Here is a 25,410-nt window from a genome sequence, read left to right as displayed (position 1 = left end):
CAGTTTGTCTGCTCATGATGGTGAGAAGCTCTCCAGGCAATTGTAAACTGTTTGATGGTTGGGTTATATTCTCGTGTTTAAAATGCTCTTTTGATTGTACTTGGGTTCCACTGGCCTTCTGTTGACCCCCCACAGGGTGCTGGGTTGTTGCTACGGTTCTCTTCGGTCTCACATCCATAGGTTTATTTTCCTTTGGTGCCATTTTTAATTCATTTCTTTGTGTAGTCTGGTTTACATCGTCCTGTTGAGTTGTTGGATTTTCCATATCAAATTTAGGAAGAAACTCTTTCACAGAGGGGTCCAAACTTTGCTTTAATCCCTTTGCCTTTGGTTTCCTTTTATAAAATGAGCTCATTGAGTTTGAATCCAGATTTAAATTATACATTTCCATTTGCAAATCAGATTCAGCCAACTCAGTTTCCAGTGCGAGCATTTCTTTTCTTTTCCTCAGTTTCTCCTCCTCTTCTTCAATAGCATGTCTTTCTTTAACAGCTTTCACACGAGCCAAAACGGAGGCCCTTTTAGCTGCTGCCTTTAACTTTACAGATGAAGTGATGCTGGATTTAACACTCATTTGTGAATGTCCACTGCCAACATTTGACACACTGTCTGTGGGATTTACACCATCATCTTTACCATCATCACCATCATCAATTTTGCTAATTGCAGTTTGAGAGAGCCACTTATTTACACTAGAAATACATTCATTATTAGGAATCATTTTTGCTTTAAACCATACCTCATGATTTTCTTTTTCATCATGCGGCAAAAACCCCAGAAAAGACTCATGCAAACATTTGGCATCATCACACAACTTAATCAACATATCAAGCGCACTTAAAACCTTTGTTTTTTCACCTTTAGACATTGAATTATGAATTTCATGTCTTATACTACCCATTTTGTTTAATTTTGATTTTCGTTCTTTTTGTAATGTTTCAAGTTTTTCAGCCAAGGCCTTTTCTGTTAATTTAACAGTACGTTTTTGAGTTTCCCCACCGACAGCCATTTGCTCGGTCTCTGTTTTTTCGTCCATTTCCATAGTGTCAAAATCCACTTGAAAGACGAACGCGCAAAAGCTATTAAATGAGCCTCAAACGCAAAGAGGCAATGCCCAATATTATAATTTAAACGCCTCAATTACCAATGCATTGGTTTTAATGTGTGCACACAATAAAGAGTTATGGCCATGAAAAGGTGTAGCGCTACACATACCTCGTTGGGCGCCAGTTGACATTCCATGTTCAAATCCACAACGACCTTCAAACACCAGCGATCTGATCCTCCTCAATCAGCGCCCATCTGCCACGGCGTCCTTCCGATCCATCGCTGCCGCAGTCTGGTCCGATGCGTTACGTCCTTTCAATCACAAATTGTCTGCCACCGCGTCCATCCGATCCTTCTTCTGCCGACTTCGCAGCTTGATGGGTTTTTTTTTTTTTGTTAATTCCGTAGCGTCCATTTACCAAACGACATCTCCTCACAGTCCAAACGGTCTCAGCTGCTCCACATAGTTTCCATCACTTTGCTCAAAGACATCCGAGTTTATTAGAGTCCAAAAAGGGACAAGTTTTTGACAGTGTAGACGCCAGTTCAACCTGCACTGGCTTAAGCGTTGACCCGTTGCTGCTTTATGACGCGCTTCGCGGCTAACATTGTACCTGTTGATCGCGTGTAAAATCAATCCCCGATCTTGTAATGGTCCAAACTCCACACTTGGTCCAGACAGATAAACGTTGGTGAAACATATCCATTTATTTGATAGTACATGGCAACAATGATAACAATGACTCCGCCATAGCGGTCAAAAACTTTTATGCCCTTCCGGGTTCAACACCTGACAGCTACCTGTCACCCCTTGATTTATATATTGGAGCTGACAGCGCCATCTAGTGACCGAAAACAAAAGTACACATAATTGGCTCCAATAATCTGCTTGCCTTGCAACGATAGGTGCTGTGTTCATTTGCCTCGCAAAGTGGGGAGACAAAGACAGAGCAGGAGAGCAGAAAAGTACAGTAGCTGACAGTTACAGATCTCATCAAAGACACCCCCCTCCTCCCACTCTTCTCCATCCACTCCTCCACCCCTTTCCATTCCCTCTCTCCTTCTGGCTTTAATAAAGGGAGATTAGTCTACAGGAGGAATATCATGGGCCTGCTCCTGTCTGTGCAGTCGTTGCTTCGCACCGCGCTCTCCTACTTTCATCTGAAGCTCCATATCAGACAGACGTAATTAAATTTACTTTAGCACACCCTGTATTTGATGCTGATCAAGTGTGTGTATGTATGTGGGAGGGGAAAGAAGGGGAATGAATCTGTGTTTGCGTGTGCACGTGTGGGTGTGTGAGTAGGTGTTCGAGTCAAGCACAAAAAAAAAAGAAAGAAAGAAAGAAAAAGCGACCGAGCAGGAGAGAGGAAAGGAGATGGATGCTAAGATAAGTTAATCCCTGTGAACTTCTTCCTCTCATTTGTTTCTCTCCGCCAGTTCTCACTCACAGAAGCGATACAAGTGCGAGCAACTCTATCACAAGCAGCTGCAGAAATGACAGGAGCGATCTGCCTGCTTAGAAAACAAATAACAATCCAGTTATCTCTTATGTCAGCACAACAAAGGCCTGTTTAGAGTGTGGTTTTAGTGAACTTAGAGGGCCGCTTTTGTGTGTGTGCGTGTGTGTGTGTGTGTGTGCGCGCGTGTGCGTGTGTGTGTGGGGGGGTGTGCGTGCGTGCGTGTGTGTGTGTGTGTGTGTGTGCGCGCGTGTGCGTGTGTGTGTGGGGGGGTGTGCGTGCGTGTGTGTGTGTGTGAGATAACTGTTTGATTCTTGAAGCGTCTCATGGCTGAGGCATCTACTGTAAGTGTGTCAACATTTGCTGGCTCTCCGAATCCTCCCTCGGCCCCTAGAGTGGAAATCTGGAATTCTGAATTTAAAAGCGTCTCTCATATCTTTTGACAGTCTTCAGGAAATCGCACCAAACAAATCAGCTGAGGCGTTACAGAAGACCTGCAGTGAATCAGGCCCTCTTGCTCTATTAGAGCACTCTACGCGGATAGAACAAAGGGGTGACAGAGGTTCAGCACGCTGCATTCTTGTTTATAAGAAAAGGCGTCAGATGTAAAAAAGTTTCGATTTCTCCTGCCGAGCTTCCTCCGTGATCTTCGGGATGCATCACATCATGCTGACAAGAGCTGAACCGCTGGCCTTTCCTTGGTTCACATGAGAACACACGCAAGTACCAGTAACTTTTCTTCCCACCAGCACTGATTTCCACCTACTGCCACCAGCGTGGAGAGCACTAGGGATTAAATTCCATTCTTGGAGAAACAGCAGTGTAGCTATGCGGGAGGACAAGAGCAAAGGCTGGGCCAAAAGTGTCACCCATATGGGGTAACTGAGCTGGCTGTCCTGCAGGGGGTTGGGCATTGGTTGCGCTGGGCGTCGATGGAGTGCAGGCAGTCAGGACAGGAGTGTTACATGACTATGAAGCATGTGGGCTAGGCTTAGCTCTCCAGCAGGACTCGACATATTTAGGGTAGGGTTCGAGGATGCTATGTCACCTATCCCAGTTATGCCCACCTGTTCAGTGACATCACATCTGTTGCCAAAGACTGACAATCAGCCCAGCAACCAATAGGATCATCTGTAGCCATAAATGGACCTCTCAGTCTTGTAGTCTACTTTTGCCATCCTATGCTTCTTAATGTTGTTTTATAACTTGTTGATACGTTTTTATTTATTTTATTTTATTTTTTATTTTAAGGAAACATCAATTCTAGCTAGGGGGTATGAGATACTTATTAATTTGACAAGGCAACAAAGAAAAATAACTTATTAGGTATAAGTGATTGGTCGAACGAACTCTCACTAAAATGGAGTCCTTAGGGAATGTTGGGCCAGTATTACATTCTACAAATCATAACCATTTTATGATACTATAGTTGCATAGTATCAAAGAATTTGCCCACTTTATTTTTATTCCAAACAGAAATGCATCAATAGTTCCAATTGCTGCTACAACAATATAAAGAAACTATTCTTATAATTACAATAGTTAAGGAAGTCACTATCAACTGGACATTTTTCTTTGATTGCCTCTGTTCAGTAATTGACTGGTTAAATAATGACAAATCTGATTTTTTTCCCCCTGGTCATTAAACGCCTGAAAACTGGGAACTTCCAATCAAAAGAAAGCTCTCGGATTGGCTATCCAGTAAACCAAAGACAGGAAGTGAACCAATGAGAGAGGCAACATGTTGAACTTATTGTTTTCCAAATACATTTGTGTCACTAAGTATTCCTCCTAACTGCCCTCTTTTCACACCTTCTCTGCTACGTTCTCAAAAGGACAGACCAATAAGACCAAATTTAACCAAAGTGTGAAATGAGAAGTAGGTGAGTAAGAAGTGAGTAGGAGAGGATGATGACTTCAGACACCAAACAAAAACCACAGAATGTGCCTAAAAATACACTGATCATGCACATTGCTGTGTATTATGCGGACAAAGTCCAGTCAATGTGCAAGATAGGGGACCGGAAATGAGGGTGATATGGTTAAAAAAATGGCAGAAAAGCTGTTTCTTGTTGCTTCGCTCAGTGTCTTTTTCTATGGCCCCTTTGGAGGCTTGCTCCTAATTAAACTCCTTCTTCATGACGCTCCCTTATGACTCCACTCACAGGGCTTGTGTGAAGCAGGCACAGCATAGACAAGGTGTCCTACATACTTGAGACGCAGAGTCTCAGTGGTATCCCGTAGCTTTGCACCTTCAGCCAAGCTGGCCTAGACTGTGTTGGTAGAAGAGGAACCATCGAACAGCACTGAGAAAACTGAGTGAGGTGACCAGAGCTAGAAAGAATCAGAAGCATGCTTGTTCAGTAAATACACATATTCGCAACGTCATGTGCTTTGAGTTCTGTAATGTTTTAATAACAGGAAAAAGAGCTAAATTTCATAGTTTGGGTTGTGGGTGCCAACTTAGTGTCGCTCTCAAGCAAAACAGCGGAGGGTATTTGGGTGTGAATTCTGAGTGGCCCCAGGGGGTCTGCTAGGGACAGATGACGCCTGCCCAGAGCTCCCGCCATACCAGGATCCGTCTGCTCGGCAGTCTGCCACCCTGCTCACCCTCTCTGTCCCTCTATCCGTCTTTCTGCCCCCATGTCTCAGTCTCAGTCTGCTCCTCAGTCTGTCTTGGTCTCGCCTTCGCCGTCCTGCTCCTCACATTTTCTGCACTTCAACCATATCTCGAACAGAGTCAAAACACTGATGGCTCAATGGGTGCGTCTTTATTTCTGATCTACTCTGGCTAGTTGATGGGCTGTGTTTGGAAAGAGCTCCAGTACTGACCATTTCCCCTCTGCAGTTATCTTGGCAGTGGCTGAAGGGTCTGACATGTTCAATATTGTGTTTATGGCTATTGGTGACAGCCAGGCCAGTGAATGTTTTTCAATGTCCTCAACCCATTGACTGACATTACCAGTGCAAAAACATGTAAGAAAAACAACCCATTGATAGAAACTCTTTTCACATGTGGTAAATGATCGTTCCTGGAGACACTTTTGAAAAGAAACCAAGACAGAGGATAAGAACTAATTACCCATGTAATGGAGTTATTAAAAGGTTTATTGGCAGGTTCAATTTAAAAGCATTAAACCTGGGCAATTTTTCCCAGAACAGATGTAGGAAAGACAACAATGGCTCTGTCTATAGTTGGTTGTGGTCCAATTATCCAATCACCAATGCTTGAAATCCATCATTATTAAGGCTTAGTTGGGAAGCTGTTGTTTTGAGAAATACAGTAATTAATTATTTAGCAAATGTGTGATGACCTACAGGTATTTAAATAACATGAACAATGTAGTCACGTTGTTTATGTCAAATTGTTAGTCAGTTAACAACTTACTCCCTTTTGAAACTGTGAAATTCAAGCAGTAACAAAAAGGTAATAAAGAGCTTCAGGGTAAAAAAAAAAGAATGTATACTTATTTTCTTTACAACAAAAAAAGCAAAGGGAGAGTACAGTAAATTTCAGCTGAAATATATTATAAATCCAATTTTGATTTGATTAAAATCAAGGGAAAAGTTTTGAAAGACCACAAGGAGCATGCTTTATTTAACCATCTGACAAACTTCATTGAGTAAGAGCATGCTGGTAAGGTGTAATGTGGTTTAATGTTTGTAAGGTTGAGGCAAGTAAAAGAAACACTGTCTCTTCCCATTACAAATGCAATGGAGGTGAGTCTGAAGTGGAAAAGTTGTGGATTAAGAGCTTCCAGCACCGGCGTACCATAAGCACAATCAGGGTGGCCTTACCGTCAGCAGGGAAGAAGTAATAATATGTTTGAGATGTGCTTTTATTCCCTATATTTCTATTTCATTTTGGGCCTGTTTGGTCTTATTCTTCCTGCTCTATTTTTCTCTCTCTCTCTCTCTCTCTCTCGCTGTCTCACACTCTTTCTCTCTCTGGCTAACTCTTTCGTTTCTGCGCTTTTCAAAGCAAAGGGAACATCAGAGGAATCAGGCTGGCTTAGTTTATTGGAAGCAGATGGCAGACCAAAGGGAAGAGGGCCACAGTTTCATGAAGCGTAGTTTGAACATGCCAGGACCATGTCGAGGGGCATGCCCATGGATGGCGGCGGCATGGTGTGTGTATCTGCATGAGTGATTTCAGGCTAGATAGCTGATTTAGTAGGTTACCAGTCTGAGAAGTGGGACCCCTAATCACAGTGTGTCCCTGTGAGTGTGTGTGTGCGTGTGTGGGGGTGTGCGTGTGTGTGTGTGGGTTTTTTTTTTTATTATTATTCATCAGGGCACCCAGTAGTTACTGGTTAAGGCCACTATTGGTTTAGCTACTTTTGAGAGATTCTGTGCCTTTGAAGTTCCTATTTATTGTGTCTTGGTGTATTTTAATCAGAAATCTAAGGCTAGTCGGAGTTTTCTCATGCTTGAGCAAATTTTTGATATTTCTAGTAATTAGCAACTGAGTGTGTGTTCTTTCTGTCTGTAGAGAGGACTCTTAGACTGTCCTAAAAATGGAGTGAAGAAAGTAAGAAATAAAATGTTTGTAGAGGTGAGAGAAGTGAACGGTTATTCACATTTTCTCAAACTATGTCTATCCTAAAACTGCTACTAAGACGAGCACACTCAAACACACAGACACACACAGTTTCAGCTAGCCAGTACACAGCAGAATACCAGATGGTGCAGTGTTTCCCATATGGAAGACACACACACTTAGCACATGTCAGAATCCAACACTGTTTGCTGCAGCAGCATCCCGGCCTCAGGAACAAAGTGGTCATTCAGACTTGTCACTACACTGTATAATTAGCCAGATAGACATTATGACACACAATGCCAGCTCAGTGGAACTGCATAAAGAGGGCACTTGTGTGTTCACCCTTAGCCTGGCCATCTTTCATTCCCATATACACTCCAGCTGTAAAATACTTCTCTATTCAAATGAGAACGAATCTATATGAGCTTCTGATGAGAAGCAGAAAATCGATGGGCCAAGGGTAAAACTGTGTGTTTTCCTCTCAAGTGTAGATTTACATACTTTGTATAGGTAGTAATGGGATATGAGGAGTTTAAGTCAGAGATGCTACTCCAGATGTGATGCAATCATATCAATACAGCTCTAAATTACAGACTCAAAAGTGATATGTAGTGACAGTGTAGCCGAGTAACTCCAGCTGTCTTCGGATGAAGATCTCAAGTCACGTTCGAGCAGCTCTTTGTTCCTACTTTGTGGTCCCCTCCAGCATCACTAATCTTCACTTAGCGTCTTTTGTCTCTCCGTCTCTTATCGCGTGGCAACATAGCAGGAAAAGGGAGATGGAGGGGGGCCTCGAGTAACAATGACCGGCCTGCTGACCTCTATACCGTGACCTTGAGTTTCCACACTCAAGAGGGGAGGGAAGAGGGGAAAGGGTGGGAAGGTACTCCAGGCAGGGCAGGGAATGCCATCTTTAAAAATAGATCTTCATTATTCTAAAAAAAATTTCCATAAATAGTTTCAAAGCACAGGGCATCATTTCATTTTAATGACTGGCGTGAATTGTTTTAGGCTGTGCAGTGGAAAAGCCTTGCCTTTTTGGCAGCGTAGCCTCAGAAGTGGCCTGCCTTTTGCACTGCTGCCTCACCACAGGGACCACATATTGGCACATTTCAAACAGTCTATTTTTAAAACCTCCTTTTTGTTGTTGTGTGAGTACCTCAGACTTCCGCTTTGGTATTGACCCTAAAAAACACCTCTCACAGAGATCCAAGTGGTATAATTTCTTGACTGAGGTTCTGCTTTTCTGGTCAGCGGGCATCTGATGTGGAAAAAAGTGCTGAGCCTGTATGTCTTATATATTATCTAACATCTTGTTTAACTTTTCTGAAGTCAGAAAAGGCATACAGGCAATAAAACAGGAACTCAGTAAACGTCTGACGCCGACGCCTCTGTTTTTGTCACTTTTTTATCTTAACAAATGCTTGAACGTACTGACGAAGATTAAATAACATTCTACAAATGAATCTTCTCTGTAACAAGAAGACTTTGGAAAATAACCAGTCAGGGACAGTCTGTTTGGTGAAGTATGGGAGAGATAGACCATGAGAGACAGAGAAAGAAAGAGAAAGAGAGAGGGCAACATTGGAGACAAATAATAGACTTATTTATTCAGGGGATCAAATGTTTCAAGGCACCGCAAGGTCTCACACCAACGGCCTTCTGGATGCGGTCGCCGAGGGGCAAAAGGGGCTTTGAAAAGTGAAGGGTGGAGTGAGAGGGAGAAAGGCGCTGAGACAGAGAGCTGTATGAATACCCTCACACTTTGCTTACTCACTCCTCTGCCTAAACACCCCCAACCTACCCAGCCTAAAACACAAGGAGGGGGCAATTAAAGAGAAAGAAAGAGAGAGAGCGACAGAGAGAGAGGGAGAGAATGAAAGCAACCCAAGTTCTATTCTTCTATCCCTTCCTGACAAAACAGAGAGCTATATTTAGCTTCATCACATTCTATTTTTAGACCGCTTCCAGTTTTTTAACGTTTATTAGAAGGAGAACACTTCAAATGAAGTGGCACTGTTCTGGGGGTGGTAAGTTTTGTGGTCATATCAATTTGTGTTGTCAGTTCTGTGACCGTGAAGCACACATATAGGGGAGCAAACAAATCTGTATTTAAAGGATCTAATTAAAAGTTGAAATGAGCTGGAACAGAGAGGGTTGTACAACTCAATACCTCCACATTTTGTTCCTAAAATTGAAATCTCATAACATTTAGTTTGTGGTGTATTTTAGCTTTGGGGTAACTTGGATAAATGCCAGTACCTTAGAGAGTCTTGAAAAAGTATTTGTACACCTTGAACTTCATCACATTTTGTCATGTTCCAACCACAAACACTTCTGTTTGCAGAAACTTCAAGAAAGGGTAGAGTGTAATGCATTATTCCAGGTGTTGTTCAATTTCTCATTTGAAAAATGACGTATGGAACAACTTTAACTTCCCCCACCAACAGCGAACCTGTGGCAGAACTTGAAATGTTATGTTTACAGATGCTCTCCATTCAGCCTTATTAACTCTGAGTTATTTTGCAAAAGTGAATGGAAAATGTTGCTCTTGAGATGTGCATGGCACTGGTTTACCTCAGAAAATGTGCACATACTTAAAGAGAAAGGTGGTTTAAGAAACTACTGACTCAGGATGGCTGACTGCAAATCCACAATACACATCAAATTTTAATTTGTAAACAAAAGTTGAAGAGCTATTTTCTTAGTTGCAATGTGTTTAGAATCGTAATGACAATGCTTTCAACCTGATACAGCAGTTAGTCACTATCTATCCCCTTCTTTTAATCACTCTGTGATGCCATGTGCAAAATCTGCCGTCCAAATCTTTGTTTTAGCAAACTGCGATACTCTTAGCTTGCCAATGCCACAAGGTTAATTTACTTAGTCCGTCAAAGCAGCTTCAGCTCTTAATCCTCATCTCACCAGCAAAAACAAGTCGTGTTGTCGATTGCTAGTAAACACTGAGGCACTGTGAATGCTGGGACAACCCCACCCCTCACCTCCACCCCATGTTAAGCCACATGTGCCCTATTCTGAAACCGCAGAATGGCTGCACACAAAATTACAGTGGACAACTGAAAAGGACTGAAGATATGATACGACCCCCGCTGTTTCTCTTGGATGCTGACACATGTAAAAGTAATGGAGGATAAATTACATTCAAGTCCAAGTAATTATAAAGTCTTTGAGAGCCATGAGAAGCAGCCATTCAGTGAAGCCGATCAACACAGAAAACTCCCCAAGGCTAATGTTCTCCACGCTGTTTAGAAACTAAATAAGCACACAGAATAGCATACAGGCTGGAAAATATTTTCACAAGAGTGCGGCAGAACACGAGCACACTGGCAGCTCAGATGAGGAGATCACATGTCGTGTTGACTTGCAGGAATTTTATGAGAAAATAGAGAAAAGGGGACAGTATTAACAAAAAAGACATTTTTGAGGTTACCAAGTCGATCCAAATGAGACTTTGTGCTATTTTGAAAGCGTTAAAAAACCACCGCCAGTTGCAATGTGAACTGAGCTGGTGTAGATGCGCTGTCTCCTAGAAATACCTGGCTTGATGGGTTTTCTCTTTATGTTTCTTCATTTGCACTCCCCCACAGCACCGCCCCCTTCCTCACACTCTTCCCCCTTCTCCGGTGGACTGTCACTGGGATGAAATCACACCTGTGCTTCTCACACGTCTTGGTACACGGGTGAAACATACGCAGGGTGAAACATGGTGAGGGAGCTTTGCTGAATCTCATTAGCCAAGCAGGTAGTCATTAACAGAATGACCTTTGGAAATAATTACCAGCCTTTCTCCCTCCATCCCTCTTTCCCTCCCTCCTACTCTTCTAGCACTCATCTATCCCTCTGTCCCTTTCCATTTCCATCCCTCATTCAGTAGTTCTTTCTGAGAGAAAATGTAGGCAGAAGAAATGTGGGGGGAAAAAAGCTGAGGTTAGGGTGCGGGAGTCAAATTCGTGCTGCTGCTGCTGTTTAAGATTACAGGGTGATCTGAACTTTCAGATTAGGTTAATCTGCTGGGAATGGGATTGGCCAGTGGCCCTCCTCTGGCAGGCAGGTCACCTAAGTTCCAAGCTCCATGTGCTGCTCCATGTGATACTTCAGCAATGATACAGGAGTGTGCAGGTTCTGCTGGAGGTCACCACAGCACTCAGCGCAAGGTATCCATGTAGCAAACATGCAGTCAAATGCACGATCTCTAACACACTAAGAGGACAATGGCTCATGCTGTACAGCTGAATACAACTGATACCAGCATTACATCCACTGAGGTTGTTTTCCCAGCATAGAGGACACATGGCCCCATTTACCACAACAGGAACTAACCCTTAAGTTGCATCACAAACCTGCATTCTTTGTTTCAGCAGTAGGAAGGACAGCACATTGTGGTGCAGGGATTTGGCAAAGCCCATCAGAGTTGTTGGATTTGGTGGTCTTTCAATCTCAGCATGAACCAGCCAACTCTGCTTCGGTTTGGGCTATGGCAGATATCATCAGTAGAGGAAACAGAAAGGACTATTTCAATGTGCTATGGCAATCACTCCCAAATGTCCCCTTCTCCCCCAGAAAATAAATCACCAATAACGATAGGAAGAGTGATTGTTCTTAAGTGTGAATAACATAAGACTAAAAAAAAAAGAGAAATGGCCTTTTTAATCTCATCTTTTCCAAGTACAGCTCTAATGCTTTTCACATGTCCAGGAAGTCAGTCTGGCGAGTATGGGAAATCTATCTATGTGTATATCTGTTTTATCTGCAGCCAGACTCAGAATGAGGCGTGGACCTGCCAGCAGGACACACTTGAACCCTCCGCCGACATCCAGAGATGATGGATCAGTGTCTGTGTTTGCTTTTATCAAGCTGTGAGACCCGAGATGAGCTCAGATGTCTCTTTGAACACTTATCGTTAATTATGAAGTCCTCCCCTCTTGTTTAGCCAAGGTGTGATAGTTGTGCATAGCAAAGTTTAGTACAGTCACGAGAGGAGTATCAGGGAGTTAGAATATCATGGTGAAAAAAATTTAATAAAACAGAGTTATTAAAATATACACATCAGTTTGTTTAAAATTGCAGCAAAACCTTTCAAACTGTTTTTTTTAATATATATATATATATATATATATATATATATATATATATATATATATATATATATATATATATATATATATATATATATATATATATGTGACTTGCTTTCCAATTTCCGAAGAGAATCAGCAATGCCAGAGTTGCACCCAAGGTGCGCCCCTCTTTCTCCAAACAACCATATTCTAAAGAAAGGACTTTATGTAAAATCAACATTTTTGAGTTTTGCATCATGTTATAATGTTATTCTCTCATCAAAAACATATCTTAAGTATTGTTTTGATTCTTTAATTTATGCTTGAGAAATCCTTGAATTTCCCATGACATCTATTTTGGGGTGCCTAAGCAGTTGATCATACAAAGTGCCACCTATTTCCACAGAAATAGGTGCAGTTTCCAGTTTAAGGAGGGGTCTTAGAGAGTGCCCCTCCCCCACTCTGCTCCTCCAGACTAGTGCCAGTAGCAATTGGCAAACACCTCTTGGAACTGTGCAACTGCTGAGCTTATAATATAAACTACTTCTCAGTCCAATGCTCCTAGGAATGGTTGTAAATGTCATATTGGAAAAGGGTGTTGGAAAAAACAGGAGCTTCTTAAAGAGACAGGTCAATTTCAAGGTGTCAAATTTCTTTTACGTTATGTTTGATATATATATACACAACATTTTTATGACATTTGAAAGCAACATAGTTACTTGATTGTGCGATAAAATGGCCCTGTGCCTAGAACATAAACAATAATGCCCCTTTAAGCTTTGAGAAAACTAAAACATGCAATTTTTTTTTACTGAGTTTGCAAACAGTGTATCATAATATCATGGTAATATGGACTTTTTTTGTCTGTTTAAATATGAAAAACACTCCCATCAAAAAAATAACCTGTGTGGCGAGCAATACGTCCAATTTTAAAACTCACAACTGTTCTATGGTTACCTAGTTGTTGCTTCCACGTGCAGCTTTAGAAGTGTTCTTCAAGATGAAAATGTTTTCAAAATGAGTCAGCAAGACAGTCTGTCCTGTCTTGCTGTGTGTGTGTGCGTGTGTGTGTGTGTGTGTTGACCCTTAGAATAAAGTAATAAAAACACACCTAGAGAAGATGTATGGTCAATAGAAAACTGAGCTCAAAAGAAAAAGAATAAAAGGAGGAAGAGAGATCAGCCCTCGAGCCTCTTGTAAACATGCTGTTGCTAGAGAGGCAGTGCAACGTTCTTAGTGCCACTCTCTCAACAACGCTAATTATCAACCAAAGACATGCTAATTACATAGAGCTTTATTGCTAATGTAGCAGGTCTCTATGCCAGCCGCCCACACTGTGAGCTCCGTTCCCCTACCTCTGCCTCTCCTCCCACTACAACTTCAGGCACAGCAGTAATACAGGGAGAATGATGCATGCAGTTCAACATGCTGCTGAAGACAAGAGCTTGTACAGTTCCACGTAAGAAATGACACATATTCTTATGAGGGAACGTTAGTTAATCTACAGCTCTGAATCCAGCTTTTCAGTTTGTTCTTGAACTTCTCCTCATCGTCCATTCATCTCAACAGGAAGTCTGCTTTGCTCTTTCCTCCCTGCAAACTCAACAAGCCTCCCACATTCCCACATCTGTGACGTTGCTAAACAGCATCAAAAACAGCTTCCAGGGAAAAATCTTGACCCTTGCTCAGACACCCTCCCCCTCCCCCCATCCCCCGCCTTCTTCCTAACCACAATAAACGTGCTAGTGTCTGCCCTGTGGCCAATCCCTTTAGCTCACCGCAGCTCAGGCTGGAGGCCTCTTCAGATCGATTTCTCCCGCAGTGAGTTGCTCAAAAAGCACACAGTCCTCTGGGGATCAAATTGTAGGTAGTGCTCCGTAGCGCTCTCCCCCACTAGGCTCTTTAGCGTCTTTCCCCTGACACGGCTGTTTACACGTTAGCCATCCTGTGCTCCCTAATGGAGACACAGTTGAGGAAAGAGCTACAAAGAACTCTCGTCACAGGCACTTGCTGAAACATGTGACAGCTCTGTTCATGGGTTCAGCAGGGGCAGCTTTATACACCGACTACACCGGCAGCAAAGAGCTGGGTGCATTAAAAACACTACTGCTCAAATGGACTCTAGCTTTTTAAAAGTATATCCTAAATTGATTAGTGTGATTTATAGAATGCATAAAGCCCTAAGCAGATTAAAATTTCAAAAGAGCTTGCTAGCATGAATTATAGGCAGGTAATAAAGCATGTCCTGCAAAAGCGAATAAATTGCCATGCTTTTCAGTACAGTCCATGATAATGCACTGCGTTCATTCCCTTTGTTTTCATCATTGAGGTTAGTCATATGTTGAGTGCTTAATGTAGGAACTGCATCAACACTCTTCACATTTGACTCTACCAAATGGAAATGGCTATGAAACAATGTACTACTGAAATCAGTAACCATTTTTGAAGTTTCAGTGCATTGCAACATGTTTGTTTATGCTGGTTTTAGACTTTAAACATGACAACGCCTGATCACACCAAGAATGGTATTAGCATAAGACAAAAATCTTCAGTGCCAAAGTACTTTTTTACACATATGTAAGCTGATTAATTTTTGTATCTGGAGTGCTATCTGTAACAGCAAACAACTAGTCTGTCACTTACTAACTGGGCAATAAGCCTAGCAGCAGCTATATGAGAAGAAAAATATGTCCCAAGTTTTTTGATCACATAGCCATCTGGATTGAGCCACTGGACCATGTGTGATATTAATTCATTACAAATCACAAATATCTATGTTCCCTTTGATGTGTTCTGTGTTTTTTAAGTGATTATCTTCAAAAAAACAGATTTAGATAAGCATGCATGTGCAGCACATTAATTATGAACATAGCATTATGCTGCTATATATTATTAATTAAAAACAGCCACACAGCTTCCAAAATTCCTCCACCACAAGGGAAAAATTGGGATTCATAAAATTAATTTAACAAAAGTCAAAATTTAGCTTGAATAACAAAAAAATAAATAAAACAAAATTGTCCATGTGTGTAATTGTCTTTAACTTTGCATTGAAAAGGATATTTTAAAACTAACAGAATCTAAATGTGCTTACATAAGAAAAAAAAAAATCATTAGTCATTATCGCTTTAAGGACTGCTTTGTATAGGAGATGTTCATAAGAAAAGAACTTACTTTACAAGACTTTATATGCCTACTCCATTAGATCAAGGCACTGCAAGAGTAAATTAGCAGACAGGGCAAAGGGCAGAAGGAGATAAACTCTGTGTGTATTCATTTAGGTTTTTTGCCCACCAGGTCTGATGGAGCTCCAGAAGCAGCTGTTGCATAACAGGTTCACGTTGGGACCTTAAAGCTTCAGGAGGCCGACAATGTAATTTCCTGCTTGATCCACCTGCGTTCTAGTGCCTGGGCCAACAGCTCTGTTTAACGTTGCTTTGAGCCATTTTGGTGACAAGTGTCCAGAGGAAGTCAGATCAACATCCTCCTCTTAGAGGCACATCAATGCTGACAAGACACCAAGGGCAGGGTGCAGTGATTATACACCACAGGGGACAGGCAGAGAAGTCCAGATCAATAACAGACAACCTCTTGTTTGCAGGGAAGCTTAAACAGTAAGAGGAGGCCATTTAAAGAAAAAATATTTTCTTGAAATTAATGACATATTGCAGAGCTTAAAGTGCCTTTTCTGAAAAAAACATGATTGATATTGCTACCAAGCCCCTTGGGGAAGACCAACAAGCTATGGGAGCAATTATTTCTTGCACTCTGTTAGGTGTGAAGTCTAAAAGAGAGAAGTAAGGGTTGCTGAATGAGTCACAAGCACAGTTACCATCTGTCTGCTTGTGCGTTTGCGTGAGCTTGCATGTCAGGGAATGTGTTTACGTGTGCGCGCGCGTGTGTGTATGTGTTTTTCTTGTAACATACCTCCACAATATCAGAGTTGGTTCTGCTCTCGTGGGGCTCGTTGTACTCAGTGTATTTAAGGAGGACCTTGTCCATGTCTGTGCTGGCATACTGGAACAGCTTGTTAGTGCTGTTGAAGATGATCAGGGCAATCTCGCAGTCACACAGCACGCTCAGCTCATATGCCTTCTTCATCAGGCCAAACTTTCGCTTTGTAAATGTCACCTGGGTGAGAGAGAAGAGGGACAACAAAATTAGCAAGATTAAAAGAAAGCCGAGAAGATGTGAAGATTTAAAGAAATGCAGACAGAAAAAATAAAAAATCTTGCAATGAAAAAAATTACAATCAAATGTATTTAGCTTCTTGTTTTTACATAGAATAAAAAAATCACAGATTATGTACCAATCCTGCTGTAAAAAGGAAGTGACCCTGAAAAATGACATTAGAACATCTCTTCTTCAAAAACAATCGCTCTAAGGGAAACATCAGTAAAGTCAAAGTGAAGTCTGCTGAGAGTTCAACATACCCTCCCTGACTGTAACAGTCCATCCACCATACCAGGAAAAAAAGAAAAAAAAGGAGGAACTGAAAATACTCTGTCTCAGTCAGATAACGGTAAAGAGGATCAGTTATTGCTTGTACATCAAAGATCACAGAGGTTTATTGTGGAACAAATGGCAAGTAAAGTTTCCATCGCCAACAAATTAAGTGTCTGGTAGAAAGAAAAAAAATAGCTTTTCTAACTATTTTATTCAATGAATTATTGATGCATCATTGTGAACTATTTTCTAAAGACTTTGCCAAAGTATTAATTCCATTGTTTCACATTGTCATATGTTTAATCATTTTTTGACAGACCAAAGCAAAGTGGTCTGTCACAAATGTTATTTCTTTTCACAAATAAAAATCTGAAAATGTATTTCGCAAGAGTTCTATTACAATTTCAGCTACAATTGTGTCGGCATAGATTTCTACAACTTTCTCCAATTTACAAACTAAATTGTATTACTCATTCATCTTTGCAAATTACATACATAGAGAGATCAGGATGTTGGATTTCCACCAAGCATTTTTCAAGATGAAGTTTGGTCTTCTCTGACCAGAGCACCTACTCTCACATGTTGCCTCACCTACAGGACTTATGGCAAACTGTGTTCTTCTGCTGACATTGACTTTTTTTTTGTCACTCTCAAGTCTTGCTTTCTTTATTTGAATGATGGATGAAGCATTGCGTTAAAATAGATTTGATTTTATAACGGTAGCGACGTGCAGTCAGGTAAGGCAGTGCCTCACCTGTCATCATGACCAGTAAGAAGGATAGATGCAAGCACTCAAATAACAATAAGGTCATATACAATTTTAAATTATAACAGTAATAATGAAAAAATAATAAAATAAAAACTAAACATTTCAAAGAAGATCAATTTTTTTTTTTGATATCTTTGATTTATACACTTGATAACTGTCGGTTTGTAGAACATTTGTATAAATTATTTTTATATGTAAAAAGTTTTAAAACTACATATTTTTTTTCCTTCACAGTATTCATCTTTCAGGTACAATTCCAATAAAGAAAATTGAAGGGTGTGGTTGAGACGTGATAAAATGTTAAACTTGTGCAAGTTGCTGTATGAGATAACCAGCTAGACTGATAGAATGAGCTTGCTACTGAGAAAATAATTGTCTGCTTAAAATGTTTGCATATGCTGCAAAAGTGGTAATCTACTCAAGGCAAACAACAAGGATTGTCTCATGCAACACAGCCTCCCCCTCCTCCTGTCTCTGTCTCTTTATGTGGGTATGCAGCCACATCTGTGTATGTCTGTGTGAGCCCTTAAGATTAGTAGCCTTTGCTACAAAGGCATACAAAGTGGCCACATTGTGAAAATAGAACAGCCTCTATTCCTCCTATTGTTTGGATCAAAACTAGAGCAGTGAAAGTGAGTTAATTCCAGTGAGCTGCACCTGCTTTCTTTTCCAAACCATGTGTGCAAGCTCTTTAGTGGTACAGGGAGGAGGGAAAAAAATGCCACTGCCAGCTTCCCTGAGCAACACTGCTTGTTGTTATTGGAATTTCTTTTTTATTTTCCTATGTGTGTATTAATTACACTGGAGATCTGTCTTGACAAAGCTTTTTTACAGGGAGGAAAATGCTGCCAGTGCCGTGCCCAGCTGGTAACTAACCATCTGAGTTTGTTGATTAACTGCGTGTTTGCCTATTCTCTTCTGACGTTGAAGTGGGCCAAAAAATACAAAATAAACAGCGAATGAATACATGCTCTAAATACAATAAAGAGCCTATCACTGAGCATAAAGAACCTTTCAAGCTTTTAAAGAAAAGGTCTCTGTTTGTGGTGAATCTGCGCCATAAATGAGTTTCTGAAGTTTATCTGTAAGGCACCGCCGTTTACAGTTTGTCTTTATAACTGTAAAATGAGACAGGCTTGAAAAGATATTGACAATTTTGAATTTCCTGAAATCATATCTCCCAAGAAGCACAACGGAAACTCAATATGTAAATCTTCCTCTCGCTCCATCCTGTTTTCCTTTCCTTCCCTCCTTCTTTCTCTCTCTTTCCACTAAGAGTGGGTATAATCCTGGTATTTCTGGACCCCCTTTGCCTCTAAGGTTCTCCCCGAGATGCCAAAGCATCATGCTGAGAAAGCTGTCAGGCAACAGGTTGAAGCCGCAGACTCGGAGAGAGTTTCAGCTCCTGACAAACTTGTGTGAGCAGCGTCAGGTCACGTACCTCGGAAAACTCGTCTGATTCAGAGACGACACGAGGAGAAAATGCTCCCCTGTGCTCTAAATACCATGCTGACATTTACAGTCACAAAGAAATGTAAAAAATACAAACCTTATCCTCATGGCTTTAGATTAACTCACAACTTCAGACAATGTGATTAATTGTCATATCCACTATAACATGTATCATCCACAGCTGAAACCTAAACTCCCCCAGAGGGGCCTGGGAGCCTTGCAGGGACTGAATTGCACTGCAAACTGTGCATGAGCGTGTTAGTAAGACGACAAGTCTTGCAGAACATAAGGTCAAAACAGGCTGTTGGGGTACAAGGCATGTAGAGTGTTGTCTTCCTCTGGTGTTTTAATACAAGGGGCAGACGTAGGACACGACTATCTGCTATCACATATCACAGCTTCATTATCAACTGTTCACTCTGTCACTTACTCTACTGGCGCCATTAAAGCTTCAAAAGCTGGCATGTCGCACAATCCGAAAGGCCATGAGGACCTAGTCTCAAAACAAAACTGACATGCCTGCTTACGCTGTTCGTACTGTGCCTGGCAACTTATTAATCGACATAATTCTGGAGACGCGAGTTTAATAAGTAATCTGAGCAACATTTACGCAAGTGATTCTTCAAGACTGAAACTGGATCCATGTCCATGCTCAATCCAGATACAGTCTTCACGTTATTTTTGGAGCATGTTTAGCTGAGATTCAACTGATAGCGCTATGGGATGCTGCTTTAAATTGTGTGATTAATTTTTACAACGTTCACTGCAAACTACTTATATAAAACAGAACATTTCTCTATCGTTCTTTTGCACATCATTAAACTGAACTGCACAGAGAACATGCTATGTGATGAATGATCAACATGGCATATCAAAACAGAGATGGAGAAAGCTAGGGTTATTGTAATTTCTCAGTAAAAATCTACCTTGGCAAACATCGTCAGAGATGTATTTTTATTGAAAGATTTTGTACCCAGTTGTGTCAAGCTAAAGCTAGTTTTTAATTAAAGTGGGATTTTTTTTAGAACCTTTGGGTATACAAACATTAGTTAGTTATTACAAAAATACAAAAAAATACATAGGTTGATTCTAGAAGCTTCAAAGAAATAAAATAATTGCATTAAAGTTTGTTTTTTTGTGACTGAATGCTTAAACTTCATATACTACATTTACACTTTTGTCACATTAAAGAATGTATTTACTTTGCACATTGCAAACAAAGAAAAATATAATTAAAAAAGTAATATTGAAAGAGATAAAACAAATTTTATTGAGCTGTAGGCAGCTAACTTAATGAAGGTAGCATCATATTTAACTTTATATTGCTGGACAGTTTCTTTTTTTTTTGTTAAGTTTACTTGCTTAGATAGTACAGTCTCCTGTTGCAGTTTAAGTTGGGTTCAATTAATTTGCTTGTAGTTCTGTGCAAATAAAGATACGTTATCTGTCAAAGTGTCAAACTATATTTGATTAAATTGATCAAATATAGTTTAAAACGTCTTATAAATCTCATTAAGTTTTAAGGTTAAAAATCAGATGCACTTCATAAACAAGTGTAGGCATAGAGTGACATTTTGTTTTCTTGTAGGGAGAGAGCAAATTTTTAAATGCCACCTAGCTTTTCTCATCAGTAGCTGTACAAAACCTTTGTGGGAAACATATTTTAAACCTCTCACTTTATCATCATGTCATTTTAACAGCTAAAAGAAGGAAAGAATCAAATCAAAATTGTTTTGAGTCTCGAAACTTGAATGCAGAACTGCATGCATGCTTTTCCCACATATCATAATTCACACGTACGCTGACTTTAACGGCGCCGCGGGAAGAGAATGAGTGTGATAATGAAAAGTCTAAACTGACCAAACAATAACAGCCGCATAAATATCACACCACACCCACATATCTCAACCTGACACATACAACCTGCTACCTCCAACACACGTATATAACAAAAAACCCATATCCGTAAACACACACGGTGCACGGTGGTCTGATTACACAATTTAAAAATAAAGCTAGTTGGCATGTATATGAATGTTGCTGAGATGACAAGTGGTTGGTTAAATACTTAATGTGGGATGTGCTAATTTGTGATGAATCTCATCAGCAGAGTTTTTATGCTCTGGTCTTTGCTGTCATGGCTTGAGGACACTTTCCAACATTTGTGGCCTCATGTGACCTTTTTGTTTTCCATGGCTATCTGAGAAATCTTTTATTTACAAATTCAAGAACACATCAGTACCGCAAGCAGCTGCTGTAAGCTATGGCTCTGACCTGTTTTTTTCAGCAGCTGGTAGAGACATACAGAGGTAGGTGCACTTTATATTTGCTGTTATTTGACACATTTTCAGTGGTAGAAATAATAATAAACCAAGATGACAGAATAAAAAAAAACATTCCCAGGTGGAAACCACCCATATGTGGTCACAACCTTTTTGTTCTCGGCTCATCAATACTATTAGACACGACACTTTATTATCATCAGATTATATGACAGTGTTTTGGGTGGTGGGAAACTGGACGAGTTTAAGTGTGAGTGTGAACCTAATTGTTTCTGTTCACAGCACACTGGCAACTGGGGTGTGGTGCCTGTCGTCACATACACAAAACATTACAAGTTATCAAAGCTTTTTACATCCCCTGAGCAAACGTTTTGAGCTCAAAAAAAGAAGGGTTTTAGTGGAATATTTAAATATGTATTTTTGTATGTACAACAAGCACTAATCAGAGATTTCTGTAGACTAAGCATCAAATACTCTTATTTAGTGTATTCTTATATCTAAATCCTCTCACTTTCAAAAACTGATCCATAATATACAGTGGAGATTATTTAGCACAACCTTAAAGAAGTACACAATTTATTTGTTCACCCATATCCTCCTCCTCAGCTATCTTCCCAGGGGAGATTGCGACATATGCAGTTTAACACACATGCCCACGCAAATTCATTCACACACACAGACTCACAAACACGACTTCACTGAACCATGTTACCTTTACCTGCTGTCACCTCCCGCTTATGCTTTTTTTTTTTCAAATTATTGTTTTATTACATCTATAATTATTAAGAGATATTGTCAGAAGAGACATGGACCAACCCATCTAATAATACTTAGTAATGAAAAATGCCCTATTTTACCTTACTGACCAGGTCACTTTTTCCAGGAAGACTTAAGAGAATCAAAGAAAAGGAGGGATATAATCTGATTCTGCACCACGAAAGAGTGAGAAAAAGACAGGAGGGACAAGAAGAGAGAGAGAAAAAGTGGGGGTGGATGCACAGGAAGCACATTTGTATGCATTTCCTCTCATAACAGGAAGAGGCCAGTGGCTTCCCCTTCACAATGGCTTCGCTTCTGCTTCCCACCTCCTGCCTTCTTCCCTGGGGGAGGAGGAGGTGAAGGAAGAGGAGGAGTGGATAGACAGGCACCCAAAAACTGCTGGTTAATAAACCAAACAGGGCCACATGAAGACAGACACACAAAACAAACTCACACACACACGCACACACACAAACACAGAAATGTCAGTCACCTATGAAGAATTTGTCTCAAGACAAACACTTATCCTATTGTCACAGTAGAGCAGGAAGCCAGGGGCTTACGCAAAAGGAATAAGAGGAGTCGTGGACCTTGGCCTGAACTCTGCATCACAGCCAGAGAAGCTGTTAAGAGAGGCATTATGACAAAAGAGGCTTTGTCCCACCTCTAATATATTCTATGCTCCTTTTTCTCTTCAAAACCACACTTATCATCCTCGTGTGTGCTTTCTTTGTACCATATGAACTGAGGGCAGTAGCCTCCTAAGAGTTTTTGATTCGGTTTCTAAAATGGAAAGAAGAGTCCACCTTAATGACTACCTGTTAACCAGAGAAAATGATCAAAATTTAATTTAGCCAGTTTAAGCTGGAGGTCCCAAATTGCACACCAGTTCAAATTGTTTTAACCGGTAATTTGGTTTCATTGAAGATGTGACTTGGCTATGTCCCTCTGCATGTTCCTGTTTATGCTGGAAAACTACAGCTAGAGAAGAATGATTAAAAATAAGTGGAAGCTGCATCTCTGGGTCCAAGTTAGTGGTTGGAATGACAGAAATAACTTTGCTGCTGTTTGTCTGAGGTAGGTCAACTTTCAGAGAAGAAGGAGAGCTGACACTTCTGCATGGCACGGTGCATTTTATTCACTTTATTTCAATTAGTTCAAGCTAATAAAAATTAATCCTAAAGTTGACTTTCACACTTTAGACATTTGTCGCTTTATTGCTCCAACAAAGTTACATTTTTAATATTTAAGCAAATAATAATTAAACAGATTGAGAAAAGAAAATGATTGAATTTGTAGTTTTTACATAAATGTAAAAACTACAAATTTGTTGTTGTCTAAAAGTTTTTATTTAAACTTTTAGACAACATATATGAGAATATTTTCATTGTTATCTTTAAAACATCTCCAATGAAAATCCCATGAATGAACATGTGCTCTGAAGATTTAGTGAATCTGCTTTTTTGATCAGAAAAGCAAAGGGGGAAAAGGACGCAAACTCAATGTTTTTTCTAATGTGAACATGAAAACAACCTAAGTGAAAAATATACAAATTGCTGTTTTCACCAATTTACGGCAACTTCACATCAAACCATCCATCCATCCATTTTCTTGCACCCTTTTTCCCTCAGTGGGGTCGGGAGGGGTGCTGGTGCCCATCTCCAGCCAACGTTTCGGGCGAGAGGCGGGGTACACCCTGGACAGGTCGCCAGTCTGTCGCAGGGCTCACATCAAACCAACAGCTTTAAATTATTTTATAGTTCACAAATGTCCTGCCAATTTTACTGTTTGTCACTGTTAAATATACAGATTTTTTTTTTGTACAGTGTGGATCAGACCGCTCTTTAGGTTCACAAAACTGAGGATAAGATAATGAAAGATTTTAACAACAGTTTTGAACTAAGTAAGATGTTGTTTGTTTCTTCCAGTTAGTGGTAGCAATTCCAAGATGGTAACAAATGTTTAAAAATATTCTCAAAATAATATTGAAGTTTTATGTTTGACTCCATTTGCAGTGTCTTATAAAAAAATATATATCATTTTTTATGATTTGGAAAACAAAACAAGGATTCTTATGTCTTAAATTACGTTTTAAAGAATTTCTGTTTAGCACAAAATTATTCTGGTTTCACCAGCCTAAGTATTTTGGACAGTAAAATAGAGCAGATAAAACACAGTCAGGATTTAACGTAGCACAGATAATCAGATGCTACTTTCCGCTGCGATGTATGGCCATATTTTCTTATGGCGCTTACATTGTAACTCAGAAGCAATTTCAAACTCCCTATTAATTGTAAATGACAACGAGAAACAACGTGGGCTGCCTCGGACACAATGGCACCCAAGGTGGAGAGCCATATCGTCCAGATCAAAATCCCCCAATAATGGTGGATAATGTAAATAATGTGCAAGAATGAAACAAACAAAAATGATTTGCAGACATACAATATAAATGAAAGAGACGGTGCCATCTTTGTGGGCCTCTCTCAGGTGAGATCCTGTAGTGGCGAGCAGATGACAGCGAAGGAGTGCCACTCGCCGTGGTAGGAGAGGGAGACGACTGAAGGTGGGAAATAGGGAATTAGAGGAGGAGGAGTTCAGGGGTGAGGAGTTACCCTGTGGGCCTCATTATTTTCCTGCTGTTAATTTTTCTCACACGTTTTCTCGCCCCAGCACTGTTGATTGGGAGGGAAGAATGCATTGCCGACTGAAACAAAAAGACCCCTTCTTTTGTCTTAGCTGCTGCAGTTCACGTAGCGAGAAGTAGATGAGGGGAAAACAGACACAGAAGGATATAAAAACATAGTTTTTTTTTATTCTCCTCCCCAGCTCAGTGTGAGTGACTTATTTTGAGGGAACTAAGAAATTCAGTTGTTTTACTTCCTGTCGCTGATGACCTGATCCATGTTTAACCTTTGGCCCCTGGGTCCCTTCCCTTTGGAGACCACATGTCCCACACAAGGACAAACAGAGACACACACACACACACACGCACGCACACCCCCCCCACACACACACACACACGTTCACGCAAACAAGTCATCCTAAATTAAGCCCACTGAGTGTACTGGCTGGAGAGGTAACACTAATTAGAGCCAATTGCAGTAAATTAGTTGATCCCCATGACGGGGTAGACAGAGAAAGATGTGTTGTAGATGTTTGCATGTAAATGAAAGCGTGTGTTTGTGAATTCATCGTACACAAAGCCAGTAAATGTAGCATGTAAAATATGCATGTGATAGAATAATCAGCTACCTCTATGTGTATGCGCACCCACACCTGTACTTGTATCTTCTACCATAGGAGCATTTGCCTGCCTATGCGTGTGCAGATCAAGAGAGTCTGCTCTCTGTTTGCAGCCCATGAGTTTATGACACAGGGGCCTCTTTCATGTGCCCGAGGCTGGGAGAGGGTAAGAGTGGTCGGGCGGCTTGGAGCCAGGGTTCACACACTGCTGCCCACTGTCCGGAGCTCCGGGCAGCCAGTCAACACCAGGGAGGCCTAGCCCTTCTGCCACCGCTCTCGGGAAGTGTTTCGGGGCCCGGGGGTGGCAGTCCAAAGTGGCCGCCCAGAG

General features: G+C 40.7%; 1 protein-coding gene across 24 annotated transcripts in view; it reads right to left on the bottom strand.

Moving 5' to 3' along the window:
• mef2cb (myocyte enhancer factor 2cb) overlaps positions 1–25,410 on the bottom strand; it is a 90,834-nt gene that overhangs the window by 23,553 nt on the left and 41,871 nt on the right. For all 24 annotated transcript variants that reach the window (XM_081610608.1, XM_081610598.1, XM_081610596.1 and 21 more), the window contains one exon: positions 16,056–16,259. In XM_081610608.1, coding sequence (XP_081466734.1) covers positions 16,056–16,259 — 204 coding nt within the window. The remainder of the gene's footprint in view (positions 1–16,055; positions 16,260–25,410) is intronic.

This window comes from Poecilia reticulata, chromosome 9 (assembly GCF_904066995.2).
Source record: "Poecilia reticulata chromosome 9, P_reticulata-male-v2, whole genome shotgun sequence".
In the NCBI taxonomy this organism is placed as follows: Eukaryota; Metazoa; Chordata; class Actinopteri; order Cyprinodontiformes; family Poeciliidae; genus Poecilia; species Poecilia reticulata.
This window is presented reverse-complemented; position numbering and strand designations above follow the sequence as displayed.